At 44.0% G+C, this 14711-nt stretch overlaps 1 protein-coding gene across 8 annotated transcripts in view; it reads right to left on the bottom strand.

Moving 5' to 3' along the window:
• PTPRG (protein tyrosine phosphatase receptor type G) overlaps positions 1–14711 on the bottom strand; it is a 536428-nt gene that overhangs the window by 410048 nt on the left and 111669 nt on the right. For 4 of the 8 annotated variants that reach the window (XM_083491121.1, XM_083491120.1, XM_083491118.1 and 1 more), the window contains exons 1-2: positions 9409–9941; positions 6102–6206 (exon numbers count right to left, since the gene is read on the bottom strand). In XM_083491121.1, coding sequence (XP_083347247.1) covers positions 6102–6206; positions 9409–9604 — 301 coding nt within the window. In that variant the 5' untranslated portion in view covers positions 9605–9941. Of the gene's footprint in view, positions 1–6101; positions 6207–6425; positions 6451–9408; positions 9942–14711 lie in introns of those variants that run through there. The other 4 variants (XM_083491124.1, XM_083491123.1, XM_083491119.1 and 1 more) reach the window with 2 other exon arrangements.

Below are 14711 nucleotides of genomic sequence, written 5' to 3' on the forward strand. Positions count from 1 at the left end.
TCATGCACTGCGATGTGTGGTTACATTGTTTGGATGTGTTTGTGTTGTATATGTTGTTTTGGAATGTTATTTGTTTTTTTAAATATGAGGTTTGTTAAATTATTGTTTTTTAAAATATGCCAGGCAGGTACACAAGTTCCCCTGATTTCATCTGTTTTTCTTCCAGACCAACAAATATAACCTGATTTTCTGCAATTGCACATCACCCCAAAGGGAGTTTTTGAATTCTAAATGCAACCCCCACTACTACGACTACAGTTTTCACATTTTTACAATAACACAGTTCAAACCTCCATGCCCCAACTGCCGCTGGTCCAGGTATGTTTCACGGCATCCCAAGTCTCAGGCCAATTATTTTTGGTTGGTTTGTTCACTGATTCTTTATTCTTTAGTCATGTGGTATGCCACATGTTCCTTAAGCAAAAGCACCACCTCTTATTCCTCTTATATGTTTATATAATTTAGCCGCCATTTCCTGTCCAAGCAACACACCAAATCAACTAACACTAACACCATAAAAGTATTACAGCTCATTAAAATAAAATGGAGGATTCTTTTTCCCCAAATGGCTCTGGGTTGATGCGGTCTTAAAAGCAGACTTTGATAATTTGCTGAAAGACCTATTTTGGGGAGTGAGAGATCTTTATTACTGACATTATGTTGAATTAATATTGAAATCATATTTTACAATCTAGTATTCATACAGCTACTGATTCAAACAACATTTTGGCCCATGGGTTCTCCTTTCACACACTACACTTGACAAGAAATCACATATAATTGATATAGAAATGAAATTAATAATAATCAAATCTGTCTATGCCTCCACAGTCCCTTTCTCTAGCAACCAAGAGAGCCAATGTGGTGTAATGATTAGGGAGTTGAACTAGGACTTGGGAGACCAGGGTTCATATCAGCCATCAAGCTCTCTGGGTGACCTTGGGCCAGCCACCATCTTTCACTGAGTTGTCCCAGAGATGATATGGAGAGCGGGGAAAGTCATGCATGCCACCTTGAACTCCTTGGAGAAAAAGGTGGGATATAAAAAATAAAAATAAAATAATCAATCAATCAATCAATCAATCAATCAATCAATCCAGGAGAGTCGTTTGAAGTGTTCAGTCTCCACCCATGCCTTGTTTGGCTTAGTACTCCAGCAAGGGCAGAGTGCTACAGATTACTGTCCTCAGTGGAAGCAGAAAACTTTCTTGACTAGCAGTTCCCCATTTGCCCAGGATGTATGTCTTCTTGGCTGCTCCCAATAATGCACAGATGCTTAGTGACTGGTGTACAAGTGATTAGAGATATTTGATTGCTCTCTCTTGCCTCCAGCTGCTATACTGTATTAAGAGGAGATATCTGCATTACACCATCATTCCTTCATGTCAGCAATCTGCAGTCATGGCCTCGGGTGTATTCTGTGGCCACAAATTGAAGGGAGAGCATCTTGTGACACTCACTCTCATAGAAAACGTTGGTGAATCCCTCACATATATGATATCTGAAAACAGCCCCCGTCACCAGTGCCGGATTTACATATAAGCTGAACAACTTGTAGCTTAGGGCCCCACTCTCTTGGGGCCCGCCAAAAAAATTAAATAGAAAAAATTGGATGTACATTTCCAAAATCTAAGATAATATAGCAACAGTGTTTTGTGTTGTGTAGGCTCCTATGATGTAAGTCATGGGCCCCACCTGCTAGCCTGCTCCCTAAAATCTCACTGGTTTGCTCATTTCTATATATAGGGTGCCTACATTCTGCATGGACTGGTTGCATGGCAACATGTGTAAATGGCTTTAGATACCTATTAGGTCCATAAATTACCATATAGCATATATTCAACACAAAAAACAGCAACCATTTGTTGTTGACAAAGGACAGCTGGACATATAAAGGGCCCCATTACCTTCCGTAGCTTAGGGTTCATCAAACTAAATCTGGCACTGCCAATCACACACACACACACACACACACACACACACTAATAATGTCACCACTATGTTCCATGAAACTTTCTAAAGATAGTCTTCATAAGTACACAAGCTAAGAAAAGACGAGGAAGGTCCCGCCTGAGGACGTACCCAAAAATATCACTGAGAAGACAGAAGAGAGAGAGCTGCCAACTTCATCTCATTGTCCTGTGCTCCAAATAAAGATACATCCAGTATCTGCCCTCTTCGTCACAACATAAGGGGGGAAAACTTAATGGGAAATCTAGTCCTAGTTGTTGCGTGGGCAAAGGATAACAGAAATATTATCAAAGATTTCTCATGTAAACTGGGAGCAAGGAGAGGGATAGATAGGGGAGAAGAATCTGTTTTAATGCCGAAATAGTATCTTTCTCCTAACCTGTGTCTTTATAACACTTTTTTCTTCCTTCATGGAGTCAACCCATATATTAGATTAGAGGGCATGGTAAAAAAAGAGAGAGAGATACTGGCATGAATTAATGACCCCTTCAGATACCTCTTTGTTCTCACAGTTAACGATTTTGCCTGTGGACAAAAGGAAAGTGTGAATCTGTATGAAGGTGTTTGGGGAAGGGTAGTGTGTCTGCTCCTGCCAACCTAGCAGTTCAAAAGCACGTCTAGTGCAAGTAGATAAACAGGTACGGCTCCAGAGGGAAAGTAAATGGCGTTTCTGTGCACTGCTTTGGTTCACCAGAAGTGGCTTAGTCATGCTGGCCACATGACCCGGAAGCTGTACGCCGGCTCCCTCGGCCAATAAAGCGAGATGAGCGCCGCAACCCCCGAGTCGGCCACAGCTGGACCTAATGGTCAGGGGTCTATGGGTGTGGCTTCTGAACCTTCTGAATGCAAAGGCCCCTAGACAACAGATATTATAGCATTTAATTTTCTAAATATTGTTTTTCTAAAGAATGTTTAGGAACAATACGCCTTCTTTCTAATTTGCCACCAATGACACATAGGGCTGTAACCATTGCTAGTCCTACTCAGAGTAGACCCACTGAAATTACTAGACGTGTGTCTGGAGCCTTGGAGAAATGCTGCCAGTCAGTGCAAGCAATGGCCTAACTCAGCATAAGACAACTTTTTATTTTCCTATGTTTACTGCATAGCCAACATTTGGATGGAAAATTGCTAGGGAACCCTGAGCACTCCACACTAAGGTCCTGTGGGGGGTGGGGGGTGGAGGCTAGGATATCAACATACATTAACAAATAAATTTGCAGTCTCTCTCGCAGATGCAAACGCCAGCAGCTGCTCAACAGCTGAACTGGAAACAACAACTCCTGCTGGGAATCACAGTTCACACTTTGCCTTCATCCAGCCCTACCTCATATGCCACCACTAAGTGGCTCTGAAGTAGCTGTCCACTGTGCTACCTGGACAGCATCCAGAATGTCTTCCGACAATTGTTGAAAGCGTTTCCATTGGAATTAAGTTACAGGCCGTGCTGTTCTAATGCTATTATTATTGCAAAGCCATCAACCAAATAACAGAAGGCCATTCCAAGCTGCCGCTCTTACCTGACACAACGAGGACAACTTGGCAATAAATCCTCTCAGTTCCTTGGCAAGAGCCAGTCGGTGTCTCTCGCCTGCTTCCACCCCCCTGTTCACTCCTTATTTTAACCAACAATTGTGACATAAAGGAATTTCAGATAGATTGCACTAATCAGGTGGAATTGCATTTGATTGAAAACAGAGAAATTGCTACCGATTCTATACGAAACAAAGAAAGATTGACCTTCCCCCTCTTCGCTTTTCTGCTCAGTAGAATCTAGAGATTAAGTCAATGGACAAAAAAATCATCACAGAATGGGGGTGTATCTACCAAGCCCAACAAATAAACTGTAATTACTGATTAGGAATGTACAGGAAAGGCATAACCGACAAGAGGCTATTATTATTTTGTTGGACTTGTGTATTTATTATTTACTCAATAAATCTGTTAGATGCCTTTCAAAATGCCGTCCTACCCAAAGGCAGCTTGCAAGATCTGATGAAATCAGCTAAAAACATATACAATATCTCAATAATGCAGCATGCGATAATAAGCAGGAGTGAATGCACACCATCAATTTCAGCAAGTCACTCAACCTAGAGGCTAAAGCAGGCCACTCAGTAGAAAATAATACATAATCTAAAAGAAACGTAGGAGCAGATGGGGCTCATCAACCCGGAAAGATCGCCCATCTAGCATTGGGAGATATCTTTGGGAGAAGAAAAGGCTGAGGAGTAAACCGTACATAAATCCAGAGTGGAGTCTCTAAGACAGTTGGATGGTGCCTCCTTCTGGCAAATCCTGCAGCCAAGCTGGTGCCAAATATATTACTCTGTTTTCTTTTGGATCCCATCAGCAAGGCTGAGCGGCAGGTCTTGTCATCTGGGGAGCCCAGAACCTCCATACATACTGCCCAGGCTTGCGCCCCAGGAGGTTACTTCAGTGCTGCTGATGCAGTGGTTTGACTTCACCTCTGGGTGCACACTCCCACTGTCTCTTGAGACAGATGCCAACAAAAGAAATATGGGAGAAAAATGTTTCAAGGCCCACCTAAATGACAGTAAGGAGGGGTTCAATCTGTCAATCGTATTTGCCGAGAGACGACGTTCCAAAACTGTGAGGCCACAACTGAAAGGCCCTGTCTCACATGATGATCAACCAAAACTGACCTCCTTTCTGTGTATGAATGCGTTTGGTGGCGGGCAGGAGTAGCTTCATCAAAACAAAAAAGAGTTGAGCGTCTGCTAGAGAACTGCCACACACAAAGCTGCATAATATGCATTGCCAGTTAGCAATAAAACATCCAGAAGTGAAATACTACTTAAAAGACTTTTGAAATATGTGGCTAAATGCTTTCTTTAAGCCCTTTTTTTCCTATAAAAGGATGAAGTGAATCTTCCAACACATTTTCAGTAATAAAAACTAAATAAATATCCCATTCATCACTTAAGATTCCATTTTAATTCTAGTAAGACAAAAAAGGTAGAAAAATACTATCCATTTCATCTGTTTATGAACTTAAATCTCAACCATTGCTGCACAGTATTATATTAGAAAAGCAAAATACATTTAAGATGTGAAGTAGATTTATCATGACAATGGGCACAATTCCAGAAAACAGTGGAGTTAATTTAAATCACGTTGGTTTTCATAGAATCAAAGTATAACAAGTGTGAGTTGAATTGTCTGCAATCATTTACTAAAACTAGCTTCAGATTCAAGTGGAAGCTAATTGGTTGACAAATTGTACTGAAGCCTACTTTGTTTCGACGATTAGGCTTATAAGACAGAGAAAAACCTGGGGTACCAGGAATCCTTTTAATGGGTGGAACTGGCAAGAGGAAGGATGACTGGGCCTGATGGAAGTGTATGATCACTGGTGAGATAAAGGGTGGGATTCAACTAAGCAGTCCTGCTAGCAGAAGCTTCCACAGAGGGCTCTCCCTCTCACAATACCTCCCCCACCATCTCCAAAATGTCTGGGGGAGGGGCTGGAAGAACCCCCAGAACAAGTTGCAGGGGGGAGGCGAGATCGCTTTATCAGGCAAGCAGAAATTCATGTGCTGATGGAGCAATCTCCTTATCACTGCACTGAATTCCTTCCAATGGGTTGCATCCAAGGCATGGCCTAGTTTGCAGAAATATTACTCATTGAGGCACAATGGCCAGAATCAAAAGAAGAAACATGAAAGGTGATGCCTGTGTCATGCCAAATTTGCCAAGCTATCGTTTATCACAGGGTTGTTTCCCGACATAATACATTCCATTGAACATAAAGCCATAATAAAACAGATAATAAATAATAATAATAATAAAACTTAAAACCAACCATTAATAAAATACAGCAGGGCAGACAAACAAAACCCTGAAGCATTAAATAGCATCAGCTGATTTCCTCCAAAGGCTCACATGCCACCAATCTTCACACGCTGCCAGAGCCGTTTGCTGCTTTTTAAGCAACCAGCATGTCTCTGTGGCATTGGAAAATGGATGCAACAGAAAACGAGTCTGCATGCATGGGTCTCCTCCCGAAAGAGCCTGTTCCTGCTTAGACGCTGGCAAATTTTACGGTTTGGCACATTACCTTGCATGGGGTAGGCAATGTTCTTTTTGTCTTATCCGGCCCTACTCACCTGAATATGCCCAATAAAGATCCCCGGATGCCTTCCGCCGCCGAATTTGCACTGAGCTGCCATGTCTGCTTTCATGCAGGGAACCGTCATAACCTTCAGTCAAAGCTGAGGGGGGAAAGGAAGAAGCACAAGCTATTAGCCAAGTGACAGCCACTGACTGAAAATTAAATCATTTAGGCATTATTTGAATCATTAGATCATCAGATCAACAGCCTCCGTACAGCTGAAAATAACAGAACTCAAGGCACAGTTATTACGATGATGAATTAATCATCATGTGACAGAGCTCCTTTCCCTGCCTGCCCCTCGCCAGACAAAACTTACTGGCAGACATGATACCTTCCGCAGATCGCCTTGACACAGCAGGATGAATAACCCACTAGCAATAAAGCCACTCTCCTGACGAATACCAAAAAGGAAAAAGAAGAGAAGGAAAAGCTACTCTTAAGCAAAGTGACTGTGTGAGTCAACATGAATGCCACTCCATCTCACACAGGCAGTAGACCCCAAGTATATGTGGGGACACGACGTGGTTGTGGCAGCTGGACAGCAACCTCCTATAACTTTAGGAAGCTGACCTCTCTGGATAGCAAACTCCTATAACTTTAGTTACAGATAGGTAGCCGTGTTGGTCTGCCATAGTCAAAATAAAAAATTCCTTCCAGTAGCACCTTAAAGACCAACTAAGTTAGTTCTTGGTATGAGCTTTCGTGTGCATGCACACTTCTTCAGATACACAGTATATGTGTATCTGAAGAAGTGTCCTATAACTTTAGGAAGAGCATTTCTGTGTCCTCTGACCCAATGCCAACTTGATCTGCACTTTGGAGACATGTGGAACCTTGCACAGACCCTGTACTATCTACAGGGCAGTCTGCTGCAAAGTCACACCAGCATAATCTGTTTTCTTCCCACTCCTCCTCTCCAAATCAGTCTGCAGGGTCCAGTTTTTCGAAGGACATCACCAGCAGGGTTAATGGGGCACTGAGGGATTGTCTGCTACTGCCAACCCCATAGGATTAAAGGGAGAAGAGGCCTGCACTGTGTTAGGTTTAGGGAAAGAAACAGACAAGAGCATAAGGATGGTAGCATTCCCTACAGCAACTGATCAGAAGGGCAAACCCAATAAATAGTCTTGCAGTGGGTCCTCCACAGCTAAAATCCTATAAGCCTCCCCTATTAAAGGGAAGCTATGGTGAATTTTTATATACTCATTCATTTACATGAACACACATTTAGAACTGCTTGTGGTTTAAAAGTGAGAAAGAGTTTACCGTATTTTTCGCTCTATAACACGCACCCGACCATAACACGCACGTAGTTTTTAGAGGAGGAAAATCCGTAGGCATGCCACCCATAGGCATTCCCTCCATAACACGCACAGACATTTCCCCTTACTTTTTAGGAGGAAAAAAGTGAGTGTTATGGTGCAAAAAATACAGTATAAAATATAATCTATCAAGGAGGATGGAACAGCAAGCCCCAAGTGCTAGCCATGATAGAAAAGTGGATATTTTCCCACTTTTAGTGGTTGTTGTTTTTTAAATGAGGCATTCTGTTGCTGATTTGCTTCTGTTTGTTGACAAGATTTTTGAGACCTCCTTAAAAAAACAAAGGGCAAGTTTGCCTTCAAGAATTAAATAAACCGGATTCATCGGTAACAAAAAATAAACTAAGGGGTGGGGGAAACTTGGTGCATTGTTCCTTCTGTGCTTCACTGCAGTTTCCTTGGGCTTTTTGCTTTAAACTTAGCATGTTTTATTTTCTTTTAAATTAGAACCCCACATTTGTGGAGCTGCTTTAGGCATGCAAATCTTTGTTTATTGCTTCTATACACTTGGCTGAACAAAACTAGAGGTGTAGGGCTTCTGAAAAGGCAGAATCCCGACTTGAAAACAGAACGCAGCTCCCTCTCACAATAAGCACACACACACACACACACACACACACACAGAAACACACATCCAAGGCTGAATTGTGCAAACAAAATGAACCGAAATGTGTGTTGTTGTTTTAATGAACAGGAACAGAGAATTATCAATGCATTAAAGAAGGACCAGGGTGGACAAAGTCCTACTCAGAATCAATCACTACCTCTGTTAGCTAAGTAGGTACTGGTATGTGTTGTGTAGAGGTGCTGGGGGGGGGGACCTGAAGAAAGGGGAAGCAGAAGTAGATTCCTATGGCTAGGAGCTCTCCCCACCCCCAGTATAAGTTTTTAAAATACACCCTCTAAGTTCCTTGATGGGCCAGCAGCTTGACTCCCTGCTTGCCTCCTGGTGCAGCTGCCTGCCTGGGTAGGACATTTTACCTCCATATGGTCTGCCTTCTCATATTCCTATAAACTGGAGATATGAGGCAAAGCCAGGGCAATGGTTTACAGGTAGGCAAGCTTTATCTTCCCTCTGCCTCGTCATCTCCACATCAAATTCAAGCAAACTACCAAGGAATGTGACGTGAACATGCTCCTGTCACACCAACAAAAGGAAAACGACGCAACCTGGCATGTAAAATGGCTGCCACTTTTCGGAGAAAGGGGAAATGCAGCTGCTAATAATTCCTTAGTCACAGGCCCTCCAAAAGACATTTCAGTGGCACAAGGGTAAAGAGAACAGGTTTAAACAGTTTATAGATTCTGAGGAGAAAACACTCCAGTCAGCACTCAAAATTTAATCAATTGTAAAATCCTTTGTACTCGGGAGCCTGAGTAGTCAAAGAATGGCAGCATGGCAATTCTATGGTATGGCTATGAATCATGCTATTGATTTCCAGTATCTTCTGTGCAGAAAATTAAATTATGCAAATCCAGGCCTTTATGAATCCTTTACTTTAGTGGTGTGAAATTGAGCACTTGCTTAAGTCAGCATCTTATTTATGCAATTAAAAATTTGACGCTCTTCTGAAAATGTGCAGTTTCACTCTCCTCTCCATAGACTCCTGTAACAATAAATCTAAGTTTATAACAGGTAAGCAGCTGTAATACACAAGGATGCTATACTGCCAAAGGGTGCGCGCTCTCTCTCTCTCTCTCTCTCTCTCTCTCTCTCTCTCTCACACACACACACACACACACACAACACTACCGGACTGGTGGGGCAGGCTGGAATTTTCTTCTAATGCATTTTCTATAAGTGTTCAACAAAATGTATATATTATGTAGCCAAACAGCTCACTGCTGAGTTTTGTGCGAACCAGGCCACTGTCTCTTCTGTCAGATACTTCCACTTCCATCAAATACACCCACATTTATCAATTACCATCCTTTCTGAAAACTCTCTACTGGAAATATTCATCGTCATCATCAAACCTTTTATTGGCATCACACACAAACATCCACAGCGACGGCGAGGGCAGTTCCTTCGCCCTGCTGGTGCCGCCCGTGAGAAAGGGCGAGGCCTTTCCCTCCGGGCCCAATCCTGAGGAGAATTCTCCTCAGGCGCCTTGCGGTGAGGCATGTATGTGAATGGCAGGGAGGAAGAGGAAGAAGAGGCGGAGGCGGCCATTCCTTTTCCCCCCACCTTCTCCCTCTCACAGCCGGATCTGGAGTGCCAGGCACGCAGCAAGGCAGGCAGGCAGGGGCCCTTTAAGTCGCCTCACGCTGCCCGCCACCGCCTGGCCCTGCGCAACCGAGCGGAAGCGAGGAGGACGACAGCGAGGGGCCGCCGCTGCTGCCCCGGCTGTGGGTGCTGTCTGAAAGTTCCAGAAATCTCCCACTTTCAAGAAAGATGAGGTTGGGGTACTGCACTTATTAGTCTGCTGTTCTTCTGGATCCCATCCTCAATGTGCTGCAACAAGGCTCTCTGTGCAAGTGATGTCAGCAAGTGCTTAATACAGGAGCTGTGTCAATGCCGGCCTGTTGAAGGGAACTGTTCCTGTTGCAAGGAGCGCATGTTGTGTCTGGGCACAGTGTGGGACGAGTGCTGTGACTGTGTTGGTATGCACAACCCTCGCAATTATAGCGACACACCTCCCACGTCCAAGAGCACCGCTGAGGAACTGCACGGGCCAATCACTTCTCTTTTCCAAGCGCTTACAGAAGGGGACACCCAGCTGGACTGGAATACTGGAAATATTGTACTGAAGCTTATGTGGAACAATAGATCCCCTCACATTTCAAAGGCTGAAGTATTTTTCTCATGCCAATTTCCCCTTATTCTAATCAACATTAAATGTCAGATCCAACACACCGTCTAAAATGACTCATGTCACACGTCTATAGTCAGCAGAAGCGGTGGAATTTTGCACTGTTTATTTAACATTCTAATTGGCTTCCCATTTGCTTCATCTCATATTAACATTTTCAATCAAATGCATTTGATAAGTGGCCCTCAAAGGTACAATAAGGCAATTCCTCCCTGAATATCTTTGCTGACATTTGGAGTTCCTGCTGAAAAAAACCATATTCAGAAATTGGTTTCTCCACGCACATCTATTCTGCATATAAACAACAAAAAAATCTGCATGTCTGATATTTTACATGTTGTTATTCAAACACTATCAATTACTCATTAGTGTAAAGGCAAAATAAAACCTCAAGCTGATCACTCAACCTTTACTGTTAAATGATTTCACAATTCATTCTTGATGTTAGATTCACTCCCACCTACAATTCCTGCCAAACTGTACTTGAAATGATACCTTACTTAGAATAATTGCACTGATAGAATTAAATAGATTCTTAAGCCAATTTAGAAACGTAACACAGGCATTTTGCACCAGTTAAATCACTGGTCTCTGCACACACCTCTAGCACCAGTAACCTTACATGTCATTATGAATTAAACCTGCATAACGTAACTGAATTTACCAGCATAAACACCAATTGTGGTTGGCACTTAGATCAGAGTAGCATCAGCATAACTGCATAAAGTATTTAATTTCTGCCCCACACCCATATTTATGGCACAGCATATAATTTCAGACTTACCACCCTTGCAGCTACTCTTTAAATAAACATACACAAGATGTGTGCTTTTGCTAGAGGCATATTTTATCACCAATAGTATCTGGGCATGTAAGTGGTTTTAACACCCTTACTTTAGCTTGGCTCACAGAAATCACTTATTTGTGTATGTGATTCTGAAAACTGCTTCAAAGAGAGATCAAATCGTATCTCCTGGAACAGGGAAACAACAACCCGTCTTCTTTTAAATCCTGAGTCCAGGCAAAGGGTGAGATTAGCTGCAAAGTCGGGATTTGGCCAAATTGGGACCCCCTTATGCAGTTGAAATATCTGGCATGTCCCACTGTGAAATGTGTGCCAGTCTTGTTCTCTGCTCTGAACTATTTTTAAACCCTACAGTTAACATTAACGTAAGAGAGCCATCCTTACGTTAAAAAGACAGTGCCACCTCTGAAGAGGCAGGAAAATAGAAAATACAGCATGGTGTATATATAACATTTTTTAACAGAACAACGTTCAAGGAGAAGCAAGAGAATGCAGTTTAAACATTGTGCAGGCTTGTTCATTACCCCCAATATTTTACTCAGGAGGCTATCAGGAGCTGGGCCTCTCCCTTATCCACATAAAAGTAGGATTGCCCCGCTTTGTTTGCTACCATCTACTCACCGTTAGAGGAAAGGGAAAAGGGGATATGATAGGAGACAGAGAGTGAAAAGCAGAAGTCTGCTTCTGATCTCACCATGGGCAGAATCTCTGATGATGACGATCACGGCTAATAACCAAAAGTCACAGGTTATGGATCATCATCGCTTGTAAAACTGTCACAAGATACTGCTGGAATGCGTTTGAAGTCTGCGGTGTCGAGCAGGAGGCAAAGGAGCAGCTTCGGAGTTTGAAAGCAGCTAGCTGAAAAACGCAGAGGTTTGCTGTGGAGCCAGGAGCTGAGAACAGCAGGGTATCGTTTCTCCAGGGAGAAAAGCCAGAGGAGCTGACGTTATTGTAAGTACAGCTTGGGGCCCCCTTGGGAGAACGGAAGAAGATGGCGGACGGCCATGACTCATTCTCCGTGCCTTTCGAAAAGTTAAACGGCCAGAATTGGGGAGAATGGAGCAGAAAGCTGAAGGCCTGGCTGGTAGCCAAGGGTCTGTGGGATGCGGTCTTAAGGCCTCCACTGCCTCAACCAGCCGCCGGAGCTGCAGCAGCAGTAATTGCAGATGCGCATGCTTCGCAGAGAAAAAACCAGAAGGCCCTGGGAGCTATAGTGCTCAGTTTGGAGGGTTCAGAGCTGCCCCATGTGGAGGGTTTGGAAACTGCGCATGAAGCTTATGCTGCTCTTGAACGAGTGCACCACAGGACCACGGCTGGTGCTAAAATTCACACCACCAGGCGTTTGTTTGAAATGAAGCTGCGTCCAGGTGGGGACATAAAACAACATGTTACAGAGATGCTCTCTGTGTTTAATGAACTGCGGCTGTTGCAGGTGAATTTTACAGATGAATTGAAGGTTTATATTTTGCTAAGCTCTCTGGACAAAAGTTATGACAATTTATGTCTAACTCTGGAGTCTATGAGTCCGCAGGATCTGACTTTGGCGTACGTCACAGGACGCTTGGCCGACGAACAGGAAAGACGCATCAGGGAGAGCAAGTCTGGTGCAGGTAGCTCCACCGGGAAAAAGGGGGGGGCTAAGCAAGATGAGAGCTTTGTTCAGGCTTTTGCCATTCGTCGGTGCTACGTGTGTGGATCTCACAGTCATTTGAAAAGAGACTGCCCACAGAAAGGGAGGGCAGCTGGACAGGAAGGCTTCAAGGACACCTATCATGGGAATCAGTCGGGTTTCCATGGGAACCAGTCTGGGAGAGCAGGCCAGCCTGGGAACGCAAGAGGAGGACGTGGAAAACAACGTGAGGAGACGTATCAGATAGCAGCGAGCATGGCTTTGTTCGAAGACGGCCGTGTGGAAAATTCCAAGTTTCGTTTTGTTATTGACTCTGCAGCTAATCGCAATTTGATTCCAGAGACACCTGCTGTCGAGAGGTGGAACTGCACGGCAATTCCTGCCGGGAAATCTGTACTGTTTGCAAATGGACAGAAAGGAAATCTGACTAACGTTGTAAATCTGCATTTTCGTATTTTACAGGAAACGCTGGAGTGTTGTACCGTTCCTGGGATGAACCACTGTCTTTTATCTGTGCCTTATCTACTGAAAATGGGATTTACGGTTTGTTTTCAGGGTGATGTGTGCACAATCTCCAAAGGAGGGAGGATGCTTGCCAAGGTTAAAAAGGGGCAGAATGATCTTTTCATTCTTAAAACGTCTCTGGAGGGTGATGGGAAGGTTAAGAAAGCACAAGCACTGCGTGCTACAATTCCCAATCATGATGAATGTGTCCATATTTGGCATGCTAGGACGGCACATAGTTCAGTAGAAGAACTACAGGTGCTGCCGGAGGTTTCTAAGGGGTGTAAGATTTTAGAATGTGGACATGCTGTAAGTTGTGAAACTTGCAAGCTGGCAAAGGTAAAAGGATGCAGTTATCCAAAAGTTGAGAGGACAACCACTAGGCCTTTTGAACAAATTCACGTAGATTTGTGGGGTCCTGTAAAAGAACCAAGTCTGGGAGGGTCAAGGTTTCTGCTCTCGATACAGGATAATTTTACACAGAATTCCTGGACACACGGTCTCAAATCCAAGGGTGATGCAGCACAGCTGATCAAACGTTGGATTGAGGAGGTGGAAGTAAAGTTTTCCACCAAAGTGCAAGCTGTCACAAGTGACAGGGGAGCTGAGTTTACAGGTACTGCTTTGCAGAAGTACTTTCGCAAGAAAGGGATACGTCACACAGTGACTTCACCCAATCAGAGGGGGGAGGCAGAGCGGAAGTGTCAGGCTCTGGTTAAAACTGCACAGGTGTTGCTGAAAGATTCTGGGTTACCTCCAAGGTTTTGGCTGGAGGCAATCAAGTATGTGAGCTTCACCTGGAATCGCACCTACAATTCCATGGTAGGGGACACACCGTTTGGGCTGTTGCATGGCAGGAAACCCCAGATTCATTTTTTGCGTATGTTCGGGTCACATGCGTCTGTGTCAGTACCTGCTGCGTTGCAGGGGCCAGATGGATCCAAGTTCCGGAAAATGATCTTCTGTGGGTATGAGCCAACAGCGAGTGCATGGAGGTTTGCATTTCCATCAGGTGATCAGAGTAAGTTACTGATCAGCAAGCACGCTGAGTTCTATGAGCAGGATGAAAAGTCAAAACCTGCTTCCAAGCGTGATGTTCTTTCAGAATGTCTTTCTGATTCAGAACAGGAAGATTCTGAGGGGGAGGAAGAAGAAACTGAGTCTGATGATGACGATCAGGTAACTGACCAAGGTCAGGAACAGGAGGAGGTATCTGAAATTTCTCCACAGGTTAAGAGAACACCCAAAAGCGAGCCCAGTTCTCCGGTGAGTGTAATGGAGAGGGTTCGAAAACGTTTTAAGTCAGAGGGGGAATCCCGTGAGGCTGAGGACACAGGTCTTGGTGGCAGTGAGTCAGAGGTAACATCTGAGTTTGTGCCCAGAAGGTCTAGTCGCTCAACAAAGGGCATTCCGCCGGAAAGGTACCAAGCAACAAGTGCGTGGGCCTGGTTCGCACAGTGTGATTCTGGGAATGTTGAAGGGGTTCAACAGGTGCCTGGGAAAGATGCTGGGAAGGAGCACAAGG

This window comes from Podarcis liolepis (genome assembly GCF_965112155.1).
Source record: "Podarcis liolepis genome assembly, chromosome: 2".
Taxonomy (NCBI): Eukaryota; Metazoa; Chordata; class Lepidosauria; order Squamata; family Lacertidae; genus Podarcis; species Podarcis liolepis.